This window comes from Carassius gibelio, chromosome A10 (assembly GCF_023724105.1).
Source record: "Carassius gibelio isolate Cgi1373 ecotype wild population from Czech Republic chromosome A10, carGib1.2-hapl.c, whole genome shotgun sequence".
In the NCBI taxonomy this organism is placed as follows: Eukaryota; Metazoa; Chordata; class Actinopteri; order Cypriniformes; family Cyprinidae; genus Carassius; species Carassius gibelio.
The window spans coordinates 16,774,721-16,798,499 of record NC_068380.1 but is presented as its reverse complement, the minus strand read 5'-3'; the positions used below and the strand labels follow the sequence as shown (position 1 = coordinate 16,798,499).

The following is a 23,779-nucleotide window of genomic DNA, read 5'->3' as shown; positions in this document are numbered from 1 at the left end:
AGGGACCTGAAGACACAGTGAGGGTCCTGAACTGCGATGTGATGCAGTTGAAAGACAGGATTTCCCTGGACAGGAACTTTCCCTCATCAGACCCCCGCACCTTCTCTGGCCCTGCGACCCCTATCCCGTGCACTAGAGCCCCTCTTCACACTGGAGGAGTCTTCCACAAGCTCCTTGGGGATCATCGCTAGTTTCCCTCTACTGTAGCCATCACTGGCCTCCGGAATGAGGCTGTTTCTTGATCCACCCTCTCATACCATTGTTCTGGCCTAGTAAAACCACACACGTTTCCTCAAGAGTTATTTTTGCCTGATTTGCTCCGTTGCCTTGATTTATAATGGATTGTGTCTGGACTGGGTCTTTCCCTTTTTCGCTAAAGGTGCGGTCACATTGCTGCTTGATGAAGTTTTGTGGATGAAATCATTTCAATAGGGATTCACATGAACCAGGGTTTCGTGTGAAGGTGAAAAGTTCCCCATTTTGAATGTGAATTTACCACACTAAACAGCAGAAATCTGGTCATAAAAAGTGACTTTAGTGTGACCTGTGCTTCGTACATCACTACACTATTGACAATAGACAGTGTAAAGGGACAGTGAAATTTCCCTAATGTGACCGCACCTCAAGGCTGGAGGTTTCTTTGGGTTGTTTTATTAAGGAACAGAAAATTTTCCAAAATGAGCTTTCACTGCCTTGATTTACAACTTTGGAGCTATTTGGACAAGAGGTCTGAGTGTGTTTCTGAGTTCTCTAGGACTAGCTTACCTCTTTTCCCGTGCTCTCGACTGACCTAGGTGGTGTCAAAACAGCCACAATCAAAACAAAGACTCATTGACCAAGCATCAGTGACACCGATTTCAATAGCTTTAGCTGGGCTACAATATCAACAGCCCATATGAATACTTAAGCATTGTCCAAACTGTGTTTAATGCATATACATTGCAACCAATCATAAGGGTGTGGCAGTCCACATAGGTGTGTACAGTTTGGGCCCATCAGAAACATTTACATTTACAAATTTATTCATTTAGTAGAAGCTTTTATACGAAGTGATTTCTCATTAGGAATTCTACAAAACACATGAGAAGTGCTACATAATTTGAAGTGCTGCAATAAAAATTTCCAAAGTTGCCCAGAAAGGTGCAAGTTATGGATGAGGGACAAGAAAGTATCCGAAGACTTGAAACTTGCTAAATATCATTGTATTACATAAGAGATAAGACATATTAAACAAAATAATCAATAAATCAATTTTTTTCTCTTTTCTTTATCCTAGGCCATTTTAGTGTACACTACTGTTTAAAGTTTTGCGTTGGTTAATATTTAGACCAAGACTAAGACTATAAAGACATGTCTATAAAGACATGCTCCCTCATTTATTTGATCAAACATAAGTAAAAAATTAACAGAAAGTTCATAACAGTATTTATTTGAAATAGAATATATTTCTGTCTCTTTTGATGAATTTAATGCATCATTCCTCAGTATAAAGTATTAATTTCTTAAATTCATACTTATGTACTTTATGTCTGAAGGTTCTTACTGGCCACAGTGGTTTTATTGTTGTTAAACTAAGTGGTTTGATGATGACATGTTGAATTTCAGACTGTCTGGGATGACAAACGACTCAAAATAGTGAAAATAGTGTTTTTCATTCAGGTCACTCTGTCTGAAAGGTAAGATTTTTCCAGGTACTATGGGGTCATGGTGTCACTGCTATAGGAGTATGGGAAAAACTGAATTATTGGGCACATTGAGGATGTGTGTATCAGGAGAAGAAGAGGACCAAGCACCGATCCCTGGGGTACACCTGTGGTTAGCTGTTGTGACTTAGATAAAGCAAACAAGGACTTACCGATAGCACACACATATGCTGCAGAGTTATTGACAGATTTATTGTGTAACATTAAAATTGTTCCATTGGCTTTTTGCTACTGAGGCCAGTCTTGTAATTGCCCACTGGGGTAGGAGTGTAATATTGTGATGTTTATTACTTAGAGAGTGTTTTGTGTACTAAATAGCTCATCTCCTGTAAAGTCTATTGTTTCGCTTTTCAAGAGGCTGTTAGCTTAGTGTTTTGCTGTGGTAATGAATCATTAGTTTACTAAAGAGATCAGTTGATGGTGTCGCTCACACCTATTTCTGCAGCTGGATATGTGAATACCACACGGAGGGGTGAGAACCATGAGCATAAGTGACATTTTGGGTGATATACACTACTAGTCTATTGAGAATGAGAAGTTGTCGTCATAGCACAAAGCCCCTCCCTCAATATCACGGTGTCCACCATGTTGGAAGGATACCGGCGGCGAAACAGGATTGTTTACATGTGTTGTTAAGAGGAGGTTCTCGCAATTCTGCACTATTTTACCATGCCTGGAAGTTACTGCTGCGTTAAAAACTGCTGCAGCAGTACCTCACACGATACATATGGAAAACATAGGAACAATGGAATACAGGATTTTTAGGTTACAGCAAGCGCAAAACAGCGGTATTTGGAGAACCTCTCAAGCGGCACAGAGACCTGGACCATTTACCTCCACGCACACATATGGACATTGGGAATTATATTGTTTTTGGTTTAAGTTACTACACAATGCAGAGTTTAAAAGCCACAAGTCTTTGGAAAGTTACGAGGCTTTCTGCTGTGGCTGGGTCCATTTACAGCAGGTGATGAAAACAGTGTTGTACTGGCCAAAGTAAGTTTATTCACATGCGTTTAAGTGTATTGTAATTACATTGCATATAGAATGCACTTCTTGACCAAAATGACAAAGTAATTAACTGCGACTGTTTCGTAAACACTAGATTGTAATGAGATGTTCAATGTATACGAACGTTTCCAACATGTTTTCATGTAGGCTAAAGCTGTGTATGTTTAGTTATAATTTGATTTTAACCCAATGACATATTCTGTACCAGGTTTTTGTGTTGGGGGCAGCAAAGTGGACAAACCAGTTCTGGGTTAGTTAGGGTAGTTAAATGTGTGATTGCGAGATGTAAATGTCCTGGTTAGATTAAAGCCATTAACAGCGTGAATGCAAGGTGACTTACATCGTAAACAATATAATTCACAATATCCATATGTGTGCACAGAGTTAAAATGTTCAGGTCTCTGTGCCGCTGCAGGGAGTTCGTATGGGTCGATATTTTAGATGCCTGAGAGCCTCTCCAAACACCGCTGTTTTGCGCTTGGTGTGACCTTGTTCCTGTAAGGTCCCCTTTCTTTCGCCTTATGTTTTTGCATTGCTTTACTTTCTTCCTTTTCTTTCTCGTATTCGTAGATCCGTCTCGATCTGTTCCGCCGACAAAATAAATGCGCAAAAATGAAAGCGCTCTGAAATGTTTAGTCGCGCCTCTGTGATGTTCTGAAGGCATTGCCCCTGGCAACAGATAGCGTATCCTGCCATCATGGCCGACCGGCTCCGACCCCGCCCAAATCAACCCAAATCGGCACGTGACTCCTCACTATGTGTATATATATGTATATATTAGTGCTGTCAAAATTAGCGCGTTAACGCATTCGATTAATTTGAAATATTTAACGCGTAAAAAAAAAATAACGCAATTAACGCGGTTGCAGTTTTTTTTATTTCCAGTTGTGACCTATGTGTGTTCAACGTGCGAAGAAATATGGATAAGACCAAGGAAGGACTTTTAGACGGAAAGTTTCAGTATAAAACTCTGCCGGATTACTCTTCAGTCTGCCACAAGAAACATTACTCTTCATTCAGTCTGCCACAAGAAACAGCAACATTAAAATCATGAACTCAAATGTCATTGTTCAAAAAAAAAAAAAAAAAAATGACTGTAACAGTGCGTAAATCAGACCTTTCTGTAACGCTAACGTTAATAAGCTTAAACGAAAATAACGAAATAATTGTGTAGCGGAGTATTTTTTGTACACAGTGCCGCGAACTGTCAATCACTCCTGTACGCGTGCATCACTGTCCTCCTCAGCTGCAGCAACTTGCGCTCTCTCTCTTCATCAAGCTTTAAAACAAAAAGGGGACAAAAAGATCATATTGTCTTTGTGCATAGGCTATAGATTAATTAGATAAATGAATATCTAAATTTGTGCCTTGCCGTCTACGGTATTTTTTTAGAACTTAGAAAAAAGATGCTGCAGCCAATGAACAGCCAGCGGGGGCTGCAGGACGACTCAACCTCCGCAGACAGTTTTTAATGTTTATCAGACAATAAATACTCAAGATTTTGCTTTAGTATAACTCACAACGAGTTTCACACACCTTCTCCGGCCACGTTGAGTTGTTGACACTTAACAGTGGGAAAAGCGACGCATGCGCTATTCACTTGTATAATTTAAGGGTGAATGGGTAATGTAGTTTCTGCTCTGGGTGGGATGAATTAGGAAGCTTGCATTGTGAAGGGCGCTCTGAAAATCGGCAGTGCAGGTGAAAGATTAAAACCTCTATTAAAACAGATGTCCAAATGAGCGTACCGGTACGCTACAAGCACGTTCTGGGCGCACAGAGAGGTGGCGGTATGCTCAAGAGCTATATTTGGAAGTGGCGGTACTGAGTACAGGTGCGTACAGGCCCACTTAAAGCACTGGCAATGACTATACTTTGGAATTTTTTTGCAGTCCACTTAGAATTCAACATGGAAATTTTTGTTTTTTATTGGCATTGATTGTTTTGAAATTCAAATGGTACTTACATGCCTGTGTTTTTATTTCTGTAATAAATATGGCTTTCAAGCCAACAGTTAATTTGGAGGCTATTGATGGTTTATTGCAGGTATGTTGTTTACATGAGAAAATCTGTGTTACAAGTTAAACAAAAATTCCAATAAACAATCATATTCTGAATTTAAATAGTTTCTTTGTCTTGAGTTTACATTAATTATTTACATTTTACATTTACATATCCAAAAAGTTTCAGTCTTTTAATTGCGATTAATCGCGATTAATTTTAAAAAATCGTGCGATTAATTAGTAAAAAAATTTTAATCGATTGACAGCACTAGTATATATATATATACTATATGTATATATGTAAATGTTTTTGTAGTATACTTAGCATGAAATAAATGTATTTAAAATATATTTTTCTATATTTATTTTTTTACTAAGGTATCTGTAAAGGCTTTTCAATTGCACATTTGGCCAAATATTTATGCCTAAGGGGCTGGGATTACTATTTTAGTAAAATTAATCACACTCAGTTAACAAATGTTAAGATTCAAATTAGATTACAAATTACAATAACTGTACTATAGTATTTGTTTCAAAATAATGTAATCTAAAAGATAAACAATATATTATATAATTCCTTTTCATCAAGTATTTGGGATATGAGTACATGATACCACTGAGTTCACTGTTTGTGGAAAAGAAAGTAGATGCAAGCTTCTGTAATTGAGTTGCAGTGCTTAAGAGTCTGAGGCTTTGATGACGAAAGACAAATACACATCATCAGTGATCCATCTATCACTACAGTCACAGAGGAGAATGAAGGACCATCAGTCTGTCTGCTGGCTTTGGTTGCTGCTGATATGACCAGCAGGAAGGAAAATCTGCTTAAGTGACCCACTTCAGGACACCAGACTGACCCTTTCTCATAAGCAATGTCCAAAGACTTTAATAGAGTGGATCTCTTTAATTATTGACATATATAACATATAGATATAATAGAATAAAATAGATTAGAATAGAAACAGCTTTTATTGCCAGACATGTTTACACACAAAAAATTGTGACAGAAGCTGAATAACATTAATAGATATATCGCTAAAAATAACTTGTATGAACAATATAACTTGTATTTCCATTTATTTACATATTTAAAAAGCAGATGAATCACAAAGTAAAAATTTTGAATTTCAAAATGATTTGCACTCAACAATATAGTTTGAATTATAAAGCAGAGGTATTGCATTTTAAAATCATGATGGGTTTATTTTATTGTATGTACATATTGTTCTCTCGCAGATCCATTTTTCCTTATTAGTACATAAATGACTTTCCCAACCTGTTGAGGACATCTTAGCACAATCACCGTATGAATTTGGATGCCCAGAACTCCAGTAGCTGAAACAACATTTAAGCAGATTGTTTTATTTTCAGCAGACTTAGTATGATATGATACCAACTGCAGAAATGGTTTCAGGCTAATGTTCAGTTAAATTCAGTGATAGTGATTTCTCACCCATTTGCCAATTTTACTCCATCAGTCCATTTCCACTCTCCTGAATTTTCCAAACCAATCCAAAATGTATCACTCCCAACAACCTTCCGTAAAAACTCCTGTTATGATGAAACAGAGATATATTTAATCTTTTAGTTGCATTGGCCGAGAGAGCTCAATGGGCTGCAACTGAAGAAAACACATGCCAATAGAAAATAATTAAGGACAAAATCTTCATCAGTTTGACGAACATGTGTGCTGCAAATAGTCACAATGCAAACAAATACCTTCCTCTCACCGCAAAATACAGAACAAGCAGTATTTGTCAACGTGTACAAAAAAACCCTCAAAATTCTTTGCTTTGTCACTCACTTGTTCCTCTCTGCTGTTTATTTTCACCAGATCTGCTTGTTTCTGTTGACAGTATAGTCTGCTGTCACTCCAGGTCTTCTTCTTAGATGAATTATAATAAAAGCTGAAGTTGTAGTAAATCCATTTCAAGTTGTCAGCACGCTGATCTGTTTAGATATTAGTTTAGACATTTCTTTATACAGTATTCTCACTTGATGTTCAAGTCAGTGCTTAATTGTATGACCTTGAATGATAGACAGATGATCAGTTTTCAATGATTTCAGCAGAATAAATTCAATTACCTAGTTCATAAAGGCCACATTGGAGTTCCTCAAACTTGTTTTTTATCTGCTCTCTTTCTTCTGTCAGGTTATTGTTGTGGTTCAGTATTTGCTCATATTTGGTAAGGATCTGCTCTCTTTCTTCAGTCAGGTTATTGTTGTGGTTCAGTATTTGCTCATATTTGGTAAGGATCTGCTCTCTTTCTTCAGTCAGGTTACTGATGTGTGTTAGTAACTGTTTTCTCTCGGTGGTGAAACACACATACAGCACTATTACAGCGGTCAGCAGAAGAAAACACAGCAGACACAAACACACTACAGGTGCTGTGTGCTTTCTGTTCTCCACTGAGACACTTCCTGTGAAAGACAGATATGTGTTAAATGTGTCTTCACACTTCTGCTTCATTATGACATCAAGAACTTTACTCTTGCAGTTTCAAGACAATAAGTTCAAATCTATGAATAGTTTGTTCACACTTGATTTGAATTTCTTAATTATTCAAGCAAAATACACATTTTGGCATGTGTGAAAAAGTGTAAGCACAATTACTTGTGGTTTTCTAAACACACACGACTTGCTGACCAAAACTGATGAGTTGATTCTCAGAGAAATTGTCACACTCTTCACAAGTTCTTAACGTTTTCTCACTGTGTGATCCATAGTTGTCAAAATTAGTTTGACTTACCTGTACATTCTATAATATCTAATGGGACGCTTGTCATGTCTGCTAAACTGGCAAATACTGACCAACCAAACAAGTTGCCAACCATTTATGTGCTTGCCTTAAATGTAATTTTCTTGCAATTTGTTGCAATGTTCACCATATATAACTTTACATGTAAGGAATGTGAAAAATTGACATGCAGATATAAATTTACTTGTTGCACATTAATACAAGATGTGCACTGACAGTTTAGAGAATGTTAAGACAAAGCAAGTGAGAAAACTACAGTAATTCTTTCTGACAGTGCTAACGTGTATCAAATAAGTTACATTACTACCTGTGATAACACTTAAGTATAGTGACCAATTCTCACTGTTAACTAGTTCCTTGTTATTAACATATTGGCTGTTTATTAGTACTTATAAAGCACTTATTCTGCATGACCATATCTACATTCCTAAACCTAAACTTAAAATCTACATTACTAACTATCAATAAACAGAAAATTAAGAATTTTTTGAGGCACAAATTCATAGTTAATAGTTTGTTAATAGCAATAATTAGACCTTAAGATAAAGTATGACCCACCTGTGTGCTGAAGTGTGTGGTGTTTCTCTGTGTGAGACGGGAGATCCTGATGATTGGCAGGATCCACACAGTCATAGATATCTACAATCATCTCCACTCTTTCTCCTCTCTCCTCAGTCCAAGTCATCGCATCATCATAAATAGCATGGGTTATCTCTGATCTCTCGGTGTTGTACATCGTATCTCTGTGGTAATCCTGTAGGTTGTTCTAGTTTTCATTTGTTTAGGCTTCACTGCTTTAGATTTCATCAGCCAGTCTTTAAAACTGAAGCTGGAACTGAACTAAAAAAAAAAACAAAAAAACATGTTAGTGATCAAAGTGTGAATCATGTGACATTCGAGCTGCCAGGACAGGAAGGAGGGAGAGGTGACAATTTAAAACTAGGGTCTAAAGATAGTTCATATACAGTCATGGCCAAAATATGGGCACCCTTGGTAAATATGACCAAAGAAATCTGCATTGTTAATCCTTTTGATCTTTTATTTAAAATATTCACAAAAATGTATCCTTTCATTTGATAATAAGAATTTAAAATGGGGGGAAATATCAGCATTAACATTAATGCAATCAGTCTACGATCCTAAAAACAGTATAGTGTTTAAGAAATACATTTTGACATAAAAAGTACTAGAATTGTGTAGAGAGATAAATAAATGTTTCACTTTAAAGCACAGGAAGTAGCTACCATAAAATTCACATTTATCAGAGAGATTCAATTACTGTTCTTAATCTTTACAACATCTTTGAAAATGTCACTAGGAATATCGTCCAGATCTTCTTTGGTATAATTTGCGATACTGGACCAACATGTGATCTGTGCCCACATACAGCAGCTGTGAACAGAGGAACATGTTTGCAGCAGACATCAGAAACATGCAGCAGCTTCACATGACCCTGTTCTTCTGTTGTTCTTCCATTTATACATTCATTATTTAATAATTCATTCATAAATACAAGCTCACATTCAACTGTGTTAAAACAGGACATAAAACTGGTCAACTAAAAATCTATTTCCTGTCTTCTACTGCATATGTTTCACTTCACAGCCCTGACGGAAACCAAATAAACAAACCACAATAAACACTAAAGTGGTCTCTAGCCCACAACATACATAAAGTACAAAACACACTTGTGCTGCCTCTATGGGCTATTTATATAAAAGAAACACCCATTAGTCTTTCAATTTTCCTCCACTATTTTAAAGTCCCTGCCTCTTGCTTCTGCTTTTTGTTTCCACTCAACAGACATGAGTTTCACCCGTCTCATAATCTCTCTACTGTAGCATGTTTAGTCCACTATCTTATATCTATTATATCTGTTAGTATTTCCTCACATTTACATTTATTAATTCAGCTAATACTTTTATACATAGTAAGGAATGCGTGAAAATGTCTCCACAAATGAATTCTTTTGATATATTAATTAAAAAGTACAGTTTTTGTGCTTTTTGTGTTTCATTACATATTCCCATGTTTTGTAAATATATAAGAAAGTTTTTATAAAGTGTTAAACCTTTGTGGTTTCATAATTCTTTTCTTCTTGATGCATATACTGTTGTTATGTCGGTTGTTTATGTTATTGCTAATAACCAAAAACCCTTTAATGTGAAGGACAAATATCAGTCCATGCTGAAGACATCAGTGCATATGCAGACATATGCAGAGTACGCATTTCTTAAAAAAAAAAAAAAAATGTTGTTGCAGAATACCAAAAAGATGTCTCATATATTCCAATAATTAAATGCATTAAATAAATACAATCAAAATGGAACACTTTCAAAATTCTTTCAAATGGTTTAAAAAAAAAAATTGCAAATATGTGACGATATTTACTTAAAGGGCTTAAGTCTTAAATGTTATGACATGATCTTTTTTATAAGTGCAAATTGGTCCTTATAGTGTTGCCTATCAAAACAAGAAACGCAAGGAAATCAGGTTTAAACATGCATTTCCTGCTTACCTGCTTCACTTACTTTGATTTTGAACTGGCTGAACTACTATTTTGAACTACTCTCATTCCCTCCCGCGTTAAAAGGGAAACAGGACACATGTCGAAATGTTACCATTGAATCCATGAGCTTTAACGGATGATTCAAAAAGAGGCACAAACTTAAAAATTCATTATACACGTTTTATTCATAGAGTACTGCATAAAAGCATCATACAGAAGTTTATTTCAAAATAAAAATTCATCTAGCACACATTTCATTATAGCTCACACAGTATCTCATCTGTCGAAGCTGCCACCTATTAATTGGACGTCCCTTTTCCCCGACAACATTTGTCAACTGCCATCTGTCTGTCTGAGTTCACCCCCCTCCATGTTTTCGTCTCCCCCAAAACACCCACCTCCCCCCCTGAAAGTCTCTAATCAAGCTGCAACACTTCTTCTCAAGTAAGACACCCATCCCTCCCTCCCCAATCTTGAAGGTTTAGATAAGACAGACTGGCCACCAGGGTTCTTATCTCTGCCCCTCATTTACAAGTGCTTAAAGGACAAAAGATAAACAAGCGACTGAGAAAAACAACAAGACAGTAAGGAGCATGGTTAAATGCACTAATACAGTTTCAAAGAGTTTCAAGAGTCCATAAATTATTCTGCAACCCCTCCGTGGACCACCCACCACCCTGCAGCTCCATGAAAGTCTATGAAGCTCCAGAAGCAAATCTGGGGCCACAGAGATGTAGAAGCGGAGGGCAACCAAAAATCTCTCACTCGTTCTCCCCAGCGTACACTCAACCCTGTCCCGCACGTCTGGAGTGCAGCTGAGTCTGAGTACTGCTTGTGGTCTCCAGGACAAACAGACTGTATCAAGTTCTTCACAATCAGAAAATTCTCCTTTGCAGTTCACAGAGTACCTATGTAATGTCCCGGGATGGGGGAAACTGGTTCCTCAAGTTCCCACAGTCAGATACAAAAGGAAAGTCTGCTTGTCCCCCAAATCAACGGAGTTACCTTTGAGTTCTTGTGAAGGATTTAAGAGTTCGAGGGTAGATGCTTACTTGTCACCCCAATTCTGCGTCACCCTTCCACTCACCTCCTCACACCTTAGTAGCCAGCGACTGGGCCTCGGTCTTCTGTGAAGAAAGGGAGCTGGCAGGACTGGCGTGAAGGGCTTTCTTCAGGTTGAGGAGGCAGAGGCACTGGGAGCGGAAGCGGAGGTCGAAGAAGGCGTAGAGGAGTGGGTTGAGGCAGCTGTTGACGTACGCCAGGCAGGTTGCGTAGGGATGAGCCAGAAGAAGGAGGTTCAGGAAGGTGCAGGAGTCAGGAGCCAGGTTCAGGTATGAAAGAGCGTCCATGGTCTTCACAATGTGGAAGGGCATCCAGCATGCAGCAAACACCACCACCAATGTGGTGATGATCTTGAGCAGGCGACGCTTGCGCTGGTCCTCCTTGCGCAGGCTGTTGAAGTGACGTGTGACGGTGCAGCCGATGAATCCGTAGCACACCATCATGGCCAGAAGGGGGATCAGAAAGCCAAGAGCGGTGGAGGAGATGCTGAGGCCGGCGATCCAAAAGGCCTCCTGGCCTGGTTTGCTCACCACCAGGCTGAAGTCCATGGCGCAGGAGGTGCGGTTGGTCTCGGTGTCGTACACCGTGGTGCGGAATAGCAGCGTCGGAGCTGCCAGCACACCTGAGAGGATCCAGATGGCGGCCAGCGAGGCCTGCATGTGTCCTCTGGTCCGCAGCTGAGTGCTGGTGAGGGAGTGAACGATGGCCATGTAGCGGTCCAGGCTCAGGCAGGTGAGGCAGAAGACGCTGGCGTACATGTTGAGCAACACCACGTAGCTGCTGACCTTGCAGAGGGCCACCCCAAAGGGCCAGTGGTATCCCAGAGCGGTGTAGACAGCCCACAGTGGCAGGGTCACCACAAAGGTCAGGTCAGCAAGAGCCAGGTTTCCAATGTAGATATCCGCAGCTCTCCGTTTGGACTGGGACCTCCATACGGTGAAGATGACCACACCGTTCCCAGTGAGGCCAAGGATGAAGATGAGCATGTAAAGCACAGGAATCAGCGAATATGACGGTTCCCACTCGTCGAAGTCACACATTGAGTTGTTTAATGTCTCATCGTAGTCGTCTTGGCTGTAGTCGGCAGTCATGTTGTCCATGGCATTCATTCCTCCAAAGATCTTTCAGTGTTTAAAATATCAGCGATCTAAATGATCACAGAGAATGAGCTTGTGATGTGTTCAGGTCAGAATGTGCTTTCAGCTGGACAAACAGTTGCTTTTAAACCCTCAGGATATCCCCTCCCCTCCTCTCACCCCTGACCCCGCCCCTCTCCCACAGCGACCGCCCGCCCCCCACACACACACCCAACCCGAGATCGAGCTTCACACTGCAGCCTCCAGGAAAAACCATCAGATTAGTGAACGAAATATAAAAAACACAAATATTTACAAGCAGATTGCTGAAAAACAACAGGGACATTCACAAAACGGACAGCACAGTCGTGAAATAATAATGATGCTCCAAAAAAAGAGGATAGAGGATGATACAGCTGTTTTTTTTTAATAGTTTTTTTTTTTTATGTTGGCTGTTTATCGCGAATATATATATACTGTATAGTCTACAAAGGCATATAGGGTTATATATTTACTTTTCAGGAGTTTTATTACTTTTAAACATCTGATCGATCTGACATGTCAGGACCTGTGTTTTTGCCCTGCACGGATAAATTGTTATTTTAATGAACAGATAGTGGATGTGTGAACAGCGGTCTATTAGTTGGACGATTCGATGGATCTAATTTCCATTTCAATGCGTTTGACATGCCCTCACGGACTTGCCCAAACAAGATCACATATTTCCAAATCAATCCGAAAATTGAAAGTGGAGCACCAACAATACAAGTCATAAACATTTCTTACGAGTTCTTACTGATTTTCTCAGACTGAAAATGACGCGCCGTAGCACATAACTTGTGGTAGGATAACTACACAAATATGAACAAAATTCCCATCCTCCGCGTTTTAATCGAATTATTTTATAGAAATGTGTAAGAAATAAATAGTACACTGCCAGTGTCAAATAAGAATTGCATACTTTCATAACTCATATTTTGTGCAGAACGTTTCTTATAATACAAAATGGATATATTATATTATACTGTATAATTATTTTAAAATATATATTTTATAGAATTAAAGAACATCAAAATCAATTCTTTAACTATATTTAAAATTCATTAGATATCGCGAAGATTGAAAAGTTATACAATTTATCTTTTAAACAATAAATAATCTATCTATCTATCTATCTATCTATCTATCTATCTATCTATCTATCTATCTATCTATCTATAAAATAAATTAATTAATACATAGGATAAATAAGTATCAGGAAAGTATTTGTCTGCAGCCAAGACTGCATTTTGACATTGTGAAATTGTATTTATTATCAGTTACTTTTATTTAAAAAAATCACAATGCATATTATTTGTAAATTATTAAGTGAAAGTTACTTAATTTTTTCATTAGACATTATTTAGTTTAGTAAACACACACACACACACACACACACACAACTTTGTCAACTTTTATTAGAACATTACACATAACATCAGCATGCTGTAAAATTACCCAGCTCCAGAAAATCAGTCAGATAATTGCTACACAATTATCCCACCTACTTCATGTCCTTATGCAAGGTGCAGTCCAAAATATAACTTGAATTTTGTTTGCATCATATCTATAAACTTCATAAGTATTACATGAAAATGTAAGTGTTTTTTTTTTTGTTTTTTTGTTTTTTTTTTACTGGCGGGGGAAATGATTTAAATGAGTCAACAAGAGAAAGAGATCAGTTAGGATATATGTTAGACAAAGACAACAGCAGAGAGGCAAGGCTTCTTTCACAGAGGAACTCTCACTGTATCAGCCGGAGCACTTGGCTCAGCAGTATTACTGTCTGAGAGTGAAGAAGCAGACGGGAGGTTTCACTCGGCACCATTCCTCGTCTCTCAGCGATGAGGCGTCAGAGGCGCCGAGGACCTGACCCGCTCAGACACAACTATCCCTCCCTGACCCCATCCTACACACACACACACACGTGCACCGGTCAGGCATGGGACGGGAGGCTGCAGTGTCTGCAAGTTCAAGACTTGTGACATCATTAAAATGACTCAACATGTGCTGGTAATTTGTGGTTGCTGGCTGGCGAAATTTCTGTAACTACCTCTAAACATTGTGCACATAGACAAGCTCTTTTTGGTAGTTTTGAGCAAGAATTTAGAGTTAAATGTGCCTCCCATTACAGAAACACTCCACGGCTCCAAATGGGTGTTTTTCACATAGATAGACCATTTTTGAGTGAAGTTCTTAAAAGTGAAGAACCTTTGAATAATCTAAAGAGCTTTTTTCCACTGTAAAGAACCTTTTGTGTAATGTAAAGATTCCATGGATGTTAAAGGTTCTTCATGAATCCTTTGATTCCCATAAGGAACCTTTACTTTTAGGAGCGTAGTTAATTTTGATATGTTCTTTACTGAAAAGAGCACTGCTAAAAACTATTGTTATCTGGATCATGCATTCCCCCTCCAAATACAGACATCACAGGTGGCCCTGGAATTATCTCCCCTTGAATTTAACAGGATAGATATGATAATGGGACAAATGGTAAAGATAGATATGCAAATGCCTGACAAAAGCAACTGGGGGTCTAACAACTGCCAAACTTGTTTATTCCTCAGCAATTAAACTTATTTCCGTAAGGTCTCAAGTGTCCTCTATCCAAAATAAAGTTTCTGATATCTGTTTCTAAATGGTGCAGCGTTGTTTAAATGTTAAATGGTGGGACTAAATCTGCTATTAGCATCTGTGGGCTTCACTGTTGACACATGACAGAGTTTGATGTGGTATTTGCATGCACAAACCATAGAAGGAAATGAATGGCAAGCATAGTGTTAGACCACACACACACACACACACACACACACACAGGCAGAGTGACAGAGCTCTCCGAGCAGCTGGATTCAGCGCAGCCTCTTTGATCCGCTGTGCCCAACCTCAGCCCTGGATAATAAGTGTCTGTGTTTTTCAGAAGTTATCTGACTCAGTGTGCACTGCAAATGGGCTGCTTAATGAGAACAAATGTGTACAAGGCATCTGTGTGAGAGCTGCACAGATTAAGGTGTGTATGTATATGTTTAAGACAACAGAGAAAACACACCACCTGCCTGAGCCAGACATTATTGTGCTTATTAATTTTCAGCTAAATTAAATCTTAACGAAACAGCAGTTGTCAAGCATCAATAGTCATAGAATATTTTCCCCCCATTCATTTTTTAAACGTATTAATGTATGATGTAAAGAAGTATTACTCTGCTCGAAACTGTTTTAGTACAAGAAGTCTGGGTTTTACCATTGTAACAATAGAAAAACATATTCATTTGTTGTCTCAAACTAGAGCACAACTACTGCTGCCTTAATGCTTAATAACATTAATGAATCATTTTCTTGTCTATAAGATTATGATTGTATGTAAAGTCATGCATTACGTTTATTTAAAATACATATTATTTCAGTGAATAAAAAAATACAAATACAAATAAATAAAAAAAATGTAAAAATTGCATACCATTTGAAAAAAAGATGAATTACATATTTTTATGGAATTAACTTCAAAGTCCTAAAATAAATAAATAAGTACAAAAACAAATGAGTAATTTACAAGGCACTCAGTTACACAAAACAGTAATTTTGTTAAGCTAAAAATATTATAAAGCCATAAAAAGCCTACTGTTGATTCCAAGTCAACATATAAATTCTCTTCGGAGGTTTTCCTTTGTTAAATGAAGATCTCCTCTATTTTACTTTCTATTTACTTACTTACTTACTTAGTTAGTTAGTTAGTTAGTTAGTTAGTAAGTTTTGTTACACAATTTGTCTTCACAAACATCATAAAATACTGTATGGGTGCCACTAGCAACAGTGTTGACCATGTTAACTTTTTTTTCCAAGTTTTCTTATTATACAGACAAAATAAAAAAACAAACAGTCATAAAAGAGAAAACAATGTCTGCACTTTTTCCTTTTTACACATTACAACGTAAACACCCTCCACCCCCACTCTAAGAACCCCCCCATGAGGATTAGAAAATATCAACAGTCTTTGTATACAATTATACTAAAGAAGCACATAATAAAAAAGAGAAGGAAATACACACATATACATACAGATATGCATCCAAAACAGTGCACACATGTACTAGATCAAAAATCGGTTCAATGTTTACATACCCATGATTTATAAAATTAGTCAGAATCTACAGAGGACATAGCTTCATAAAGATTTAGAATAGGGTTCCAAATTTTATAAAATGTATCAATTGAGCCCCGAGTAAAATATTAAAATTTTTCAAGTGAAAGGAATGACATCAGATCCTTTAGCCAAGAGGTATTTGAGGGAGGGGTTGGACACTTCCAATGCAACAAGATGCACCTTCTAGCTATCAGAGAGGCAAAGGCAATAACCTCTGCTTTCTGCCTTGTGATAGAAGACAAGTGAGAAACGCCGAAGATGGCAACTATGGGACATGGAGATAAAGAAACATGCAGAGCCCTAGACGTGAAGTCAAAAAAAGAAGCCCAAAATGAGGCCAATTTTGGGCAGCCAAAGAACGTATGAGTGTGATCAGCGGGAGAGAAGGAGCATCTGGTACAGGAGTCTTCTGTTTGTGGGAACAATTTATGAAGTCCAGCTTTGGTCAAATGAGCTCGATGAAAGACTTTAAGCTGAATGAGACTTAGCCGAGCACATACAGTGGCAGAGTTAACTCTAGCAAGAGCCTCAGACCATAGCTCTTGGGACAACTGGATTTGCAACTCATTCTCCCAGCGTTATCTTCAAGCAGTTTAGAGAAGATGTACTAGATGAGAGTAACATAGCACATATAGAGGATATACGACTACCACCTGTAGAAGCTGACAATAATTTCTCAAGATTTTTCTGGTAATAGAGGGACACTGGGGAAGTTGGCTTTGACAAAATTACGGAGTTGAAAATACCTGAACAAACCTGTAGGGTGCAAGTCAAATTTGGAAGTAAGATTGATAAATGTAGCAAAAGAATTATCGATAAATAGATCAGAAAAGCAAACTATGACCTTATCGCGCTAATCTTTTAAAGGTGTGATCAATACCTGGTGGCAAAAACAAATGATTATTGCACATAGGACTTGAGATGGATAGTGACTCTAAATGAAAATGTTGTCGAAATTGTTTCCAAATTTTTAATGTCGATAACACAATGGGATTTTTAGTATAACTAGAGGGACACAGAGACAAAGGAGCAAAAACCAGTGCAGGGAGGGAAGAAGAAAGGCAAGAAGTAGCTTCTAGAGTGCACCAGTTGACCCCCGGCGCATTACACCATAAGAAAATCTTACAGATATTAGCGGAGCAGTAATAAAAAATAAAATTAGGCAGGGCTAGGCCTCCGTCACATTTGTTTTCGTTGAAGGATAGATCTATTAACCTTAGGATTCTTACCTACCCAAATGAACGAAGAGAGAATTTTATCTAAGCATTTAAAAAAAGATTTAGGTACAAAAAGAGGGAGAGACTGAAAGAGAAATAAAAGTCGTGGCAAAACATTCATTTTAATGGTCTCCACTCCTACTAGAGAAAGGGGCAGGCTGTCCCAACGTTTTAAATCAAGCTTAATTTGATCAACCAAATTTGTGACCATGTTAACTTTTAACCAACAACTAATAAATAAGTAAATGGCATCATAACACACACACACACACATACACACACAAAATCTACGTTACTTGCCATGAATTGGTATTAATTGTAATTATTGCGTTTAGTTTGATGAACATAATAATAGTTTGCATTCATGTATTTCTGTATTTTCCCACTGACTGGCATGATAAACCCTAGTGTGAGGAGGGTCTCGGTCTGTTTGATGTCTGATGATCTATGCCCCCCTGTGTCATGTGACAGCTGCATCTCTGGCATCACACACAAAGATTAAACTCAGAAAAGAGCTTAATTGATTTGCCTGTTGATTCTGAACCTGTAAAGTTGAGTGACACCACATAGACTCGTTTGGAAATGCATAAGCGTCCTCTTCACATGGAGAGGTGTGGCAGTCTTTTACGGCACCCCACCCGCGCTTCATTGACCGATTCTAACAAGAGTTTCTGACTCATTGACACCGGGACGCTGAGCTGCAGGGTCGGGACAATGAACGAGTTCACACCTTGAGCCGTCGCATGACCACTTCTTTTCTCCCCCTGAGCACACTTTCCTTCTGCTTGGCAGTGTATTGAAGGTGTGGACGTTTGTTTTAAATACGCTTCAGTTACAGTTTCTAGTCAGGACCTGTAATACATGGAAATGGGATCAGCAAGGGCTTGGGACGGTTTGCACAGGATCGTAGGATCAAGAGTGCGGACAAAATCCGTATACTCTTACTAGAGACAGCAAGGAAACTAATATGTCACACATTAAGATCCTCTAATTATCAGAAGTGTGTGGGAAACTACTTTACATTATGAGGGGGGAGCTAGCTTTAAAATAATTTAAACCTGTTTAAAATGCAGTTAAAGCAACTTATGAAAAGAAGCTATTGCTATATGAGGGGGCACTATCTTTTAATATCACAATTAAATGATATAATTCATACAGTCAGAGCAGTGTTTATAGTACAAAGCAGAATGCTACTATAGGCTTTAATAAAAGTAAAATCCCTTTAATTTTCTCTATGGGAATTGATTATGAACAATAAAAGTTTACATTCATAACCTACGTTAACTGCAAGATAGTTAATCATTTGTATATGTTTTTGTTGAAGACATCTACAAAAAAAAAAAAAAAAAAAAAAAACCTTTGTATGTTACAGTAAATTTTTTTAATCAGTAAGGACTGTGTTGCTGCTCAATTAACATCTTTAAATCATAAGTTTGTAACTCCCAGTCGTTTTTACCCCATGTTATGTCATTCTCAATGCTTCATGGGATTGTAGTTCTTTCCTATATTAAAGCCGCAAAGCACACAGTTTTGTACCATTGTCTCTATGTCAGACTTTCTAATACTTTTTTGATTCAAATAAAAGTTTGTGATGATTTGATTCAACTCATTGCTGGTCGGTTTATGGTTTATTTGTACGTAACCAAACAGCTGATAGTAGCCATTTATTGGAATACTATGAAAGTGAATTACTGTCAACTGATTGGTTAGCAGCATTCTTTGAAATATCTTCTACTGTGTTCAACAAAAGAAAGAATCTCTACAGGTTTGGAACTTAAGAGGTGAGTAATGGATGACAGGATTTTCATTTTTGGGTGAACTATCCCTTTAAGAACCGATACAGTTACACAAAATATAGCTAGCACAACAAGATTTGTATAACTGAGCCAAAAGTGTTGATGAAATTCTGCATTTAACAAACTACCTCGCTACAAAAGAAAAAAGAAAAACAAGGAATTCTGTACAAGCAATGAATAATTGAGTCAGTGAGTCATTTTTTGAAATGGTTTGAACAAACCAATTCACTAAATGAATCATTACTGTTTTTTATGTTTTTAAAAGAAGTTTCTTATGCTCATCGAGGCTGCATTTATTGGATCAAAAATACAGGGAGAAAAACAGTAATACTGTGATATATAAAGGTTAAAAAAGAAACAGCATTTAATTAAAATATAAATCTTTTGTAACAATACCATTCAAAAGTTTGAAATGCAATGGGTCAGTTAATATTTTTCTTTCTTTCTTTCTTTTATTTTTATTTTTTAAGAAATTAAGACTTTTATTCAAGGATGTGTTAAATTGATAAAAAGTGATAAGGCTTATATTGTTATAAAATATTTATATTTTGAATAAATGCTGTTCTTTTTTATCATCAAAAACTCCTGCATCACAGGTTATATAATAAATACTAAACAACACTGCAACTGTCTCTAACATCTAACATTTTAGAATAATGTCTGAAGAATCATGTGACACTAAAGATTGCAGTATTGACTGAGAAGAAAATAAGCTTTGACTCACAAAAATAGTTATTTTAAAGAATGGTAAAAATAGAAAACCATTTTTTAAGAATTGTAATAATATTTCACAATATTATATTTTGTCATATTTTTCATATTTTCTTTTATCAAATATGCAAACTTGATGATTCCTTCTTTCAAAAACAAAGCCTTTTTTCCCCAAACTTTTGACCAGGAGTGTATAAGTAAAAATATACAAATTTTTTAATTAAATGTATAAATAAAAAGGTTAGGAATCATATTTGTTTCCATTGATTTGTATTGGAGGACGGGGGGGGGCCTAACATAAATTTTGCCTTGGGCCATCACAGTAGCATCTTGTCATGTTACACAGCTTCTTGTTGGAAGAAGTAGTTTGTTACTGGAAACCCTGCTCTTTTTTTCCATGCTCTTCTGTAGTGTGACAACTTTGAGTTTTTCTGCCGTGTGAGCTCCATGTTATCAGAAGTCATGAGTCATGACTCGGGAGTTGGTTAGGTTCAGTATTATCTTTCCTAAGGAGCTCCGTTTGTTGGTGTTTTAAGAAAGCTTCCTTTCTGTGCTCGGGCTCAAAACACTAGATAAGCATTTGCCCCTCTGCTCTGTGAGTTTGTATTTAACGACCTGTCTAAAACATCGGATGCTAATCAGGCTGACATAACACCAGCACGTTTAACCTCCACACTAGACTTTCCAGAAGACTGGCCTTCTTTCCACATGTTCCCCAGCAGTGCTGATTTACAGAGCAACCAGTGCACACTATTGTCCGGCTCAATTAAATGAGCTGAAAGATGAGATCCGTATGTTGTTGTTAGCAGTTAGCAGCTTGAAATTAGCTGTGTTTACTTAGCTCTCTCTTATCTCTTGCCCCCAGAGAGCAGCGGTGTCACAGATCTCTCAAGAAAGCTGAGTGTCTTTTGTCCCTGCGGTGTATCTCCATGGATTGATTTCCTCCTCGCTTGCTGTTATATCATTCCATGTGTAAAAGCGGCGCGCCACATTAAAGTGTAGGAAGTTAGCACTCAGTCTTGAGCTTTGATTTAATCACAGCCCGTTTTAAAATGAGATATATGCATTGAAGTGTGTCCAAACGTGTGGCGTCTCAGATTTTGCCCTCTTAATGGCTCAAGTGGAACGCTCAAAGGCCGAACACAGGCTTTGACAGGAAAAGCCATCTTGAGATGTACATGTGGCGACTCTGACTGCTGCTAACGTGTCCGGCCTGTGTTTGTGGGTGACTCCTGTAGGCTCACTTGACCTTTAGAAATCACTCTGCTGTTGCTCTTTTGTGATGGCCATTGTTTGGAAGAGGAAAGGTTGCTTCTGTTGTAAATATCTGGCACATATCAGGAGGGATGTCCTCATCTATTGTTGCTACGCTAAAATTGAGGCTTATTCCAGCAAACAGTCCTGCGAAGTACCAGTAATTAGGCCTTTTCATCATTACTAATCCTAACTACCAGCCCCAAACTCTTAAGTGATTTATTTTTTCAGCCCCATCACAGTATCTTTGGATTTTATATGCTAGTAAAGTTCAAAGGTTTGGGGTCGGTAAGATTTCTTTTTATATATATATATATATATATATATATATATATATATATATATATTTATTTTTAAGCTTTATTCATTTAATTTTTAACTGTAAAAATATTTTTTTCATTTAATTGTTTTATTGGGGGGGGGGGGGGGGGGTCAATATATATAATATGAATTATATTAATATATTAATATATATATAATATTTTTATTCAGTAAGGATGCATTCATCTGACACATTAGATTCTCTTTGACTCTACATCAAGGAATCATGTAAAGAATGAAAATGTATCCCGGCTTCCACAAAAATCTGAAACCTGTTTACTAAATTTTTCATAACAACACATGGTTTTTGAGCAGTAAATTGGCATAATACAATGATTTCTAAAGGATCATGTGACATTTGAGACATGAGTAATTGATGCTGAAAATTTTGGTTTGTATTTGGAATAAATGACATTTTAAAATATATTCAAATACATAATAATTGTGTCTTGGTGTGCAAAAGAGAATTCTTTCAAACATATTAATTAATATGAAATATTTTCATTTATTTGTTGTGAGCTTGTCTGTCCAGAAAACCCATTTCGATGTAACGGTGATAAACTGACACATGCAAATCATGATATTCCAATGGAAAGCAAATGTTCAGGATTAGAATAATTGTTTCATCTGATTAATCCTGTTTCTCGTATCTGGACACACATGGCACACAAATAGCTCTGTTTCCTGAAAATGACCCATTGAAATAGCTCTGGTTTGTACAAACAGTACAGCTAAGATGCTCGGGCACACAAACACAGGGGCACAAATTTCCACAGCAGTTATCTTCATTTAGACACGGCACAATGGCTCCCAAGACACCACCGAGAATAAGTCTGAGCAGTGCAGGTTACGCTGGCAATCACTGCGGCACAGAACAGACACAGTGACTTATGGGCTGTCAGGAAAGGGCCTGTCAGGATGTGTCCTGCGTTTGTGTTGGCCCTCTGAGACAGAGGACACGCTTGTTTTGACTCTGCAAGTCTTCAGCTTATTGATAAAGCTCTTCCTTACACCAGTCAATGTGGAAGAAGAAAATGGTTGGACTGGACTAGTGGAAAAAGAGTTGAATTAAGATGATTTACTTCAGTAGGGTTTGGTTTGTGCATGATGCTAAACTATAATTTCATCAGAATGTTGTTTTATTGTGTCAATTATATGTATAATTGAAATTTCTACAGCTTTGTTGCAATCTTCAATGAATATTTTTTTTTTATGTGGATCATTGCAGTGCATTATGGGATTGGCTTCTCTGCAAAGGATACATGCAATACTGCCTTAGAGTTACTCAATATACTGCCAACAGTTAGTCAATTGCAGAATATTTGTATTAGTTTGTGAGCATAATTCAACAGTGTGAAGTTCAAATCAGCCTAATTGATCTTTGCTGACGAAAATGTTAATCGTACTGCACGTGTCCTTTCACGCATATGCCATACAGCGTTCACATAATGAATGTGGGCTTCACACAATAAACCATTGTCCACAAAAATCAGACTCTTGCTTGCCATATGGTTTTGTAATCAATCTTTACCAAAATGTGCTCTTAAGTGGCTACCCGTTGTGCACAACATCAGTGTCTACTCATCCATTCTACTCACTGCCAGGACACACACACACACACACACACATGCGATCTCTGACACACAGATGTATGACATCATTGCCTCATTAGGACCCATTGTTCACGTCCAAACTCTAGAAGCACATGGAGTGTGCAAGGTCTTTGCTTTTTTTTATCATTTATAACATGTTGCTAAGAAACATTTAAAGGAGTAGCTAACCCAAAAATGAAAATGTGGTTTTTTTATGGAAAAAAAAAATTAATCAGTTATTCAGAAGTGAAACAGATATTTCTTTCCATATTGTGATGTATATTTGAGTGAAACGGATTATCAAAAAGGAAAGAAATATAGGGCACAATAAACTCTTGTTTCGTGTCTCTTTACTGTGTCGTTACAGATCGCTGTAGCACCTCAGTATAATCAGCACATGACCCAATCATCTCTTCCTCTTTACTAGTTATAGCACGGAATAAACATTTACATTTACACATAGTCATTTAGCAGATGTTTTTATCAAAAGCGACTTACAAATGACTTACAAATGAGGACAATAGAAGCAATCAAAATTAACAAAAGGGCAATAATATGTATACTGTTAGTGCTAGGACAAGTCTCGGC

The 23,779-nt window shown here is 37.5% G+C and overlaps 2 protein-coding genes across 2 annotated transcripts; both read right to left on the bottom strand.

The window, feature by feature from the left end:
- Positions 1-5,671: 5,671 nt before the first annotated feature.
- On the bottom strand, positions 5,672-10,004 carry LOC128021395 (asialoglycoprotein receptor 1). Its single transcript, XM_052608524.1, has 5 exons — positions 8,035-10,004; positions 6,803-7,138; positions 6,522-6,667; positions 6,171-6,268; positions 5,672-6,052 (listed from the first exon to the last, which is right to left on the bottom strand). Exons 1-5 carry the CDS (start codon positions 8,210-8,212, stop codon positions 5,908-5,910), a joined length of 903 nt encoding a protein of 300 aa, XP_052464484.1. The 5' UTR covers positions 8,213-10,004; the 3' UTR covers positions 5,672-5,907.
- A 147-nt stretch (positions 10,005-10,151) lies between these two features.
- LOC128021393 (apelin receptor B-like) lies at positions 10,152-12,254 on the bottom strand. The gene has a single exon (XM_052608523.1). It carries the CDS (start codon positions 12,154-12,156, stop codon positions 11,077-11,079), a length of 1,080 nt encoding a protein of 359 aa, XP_052464483.1. The 5' UTR covers positions 12,157-12,254; the 3' UTR covers positions 10,152-11,076.
- Between the last annotated feature and the right edge of the window lie 11,525 nt (positions 12,255-23,779).

Bases quoted from the DNA above. Each gene is read 5' to 3' on its own strand.
- LOC128021395 (XM_052608524.1), bottom strand. From the start codon at position 8,212: ATGTACAACACCGAGAGATCAGAGATAACCCATGCTATTTATGATGAT. The intron at 7,139-8,034 runs GTGGGTCATACT...TGTCTTTCACAG, and splicing joins CCACACACTTCAGCACACAG to GAAGTGTCTCAGTGGAGAAC. The intron at 6,668-6,802 runs GTAATTGAATTT...ATATCTAAACAG, and splicing joins ATGTGGCCTTTATGAACTAG to ATCAGCGTGCTGACAACTTG.
- LOC128021393 (XM_052608523.1), bottom strand. From the start codon at position 12,156: ATGAATGCCATGGACAACATGACTGCCGACTACAGCCAAGACGACTAC.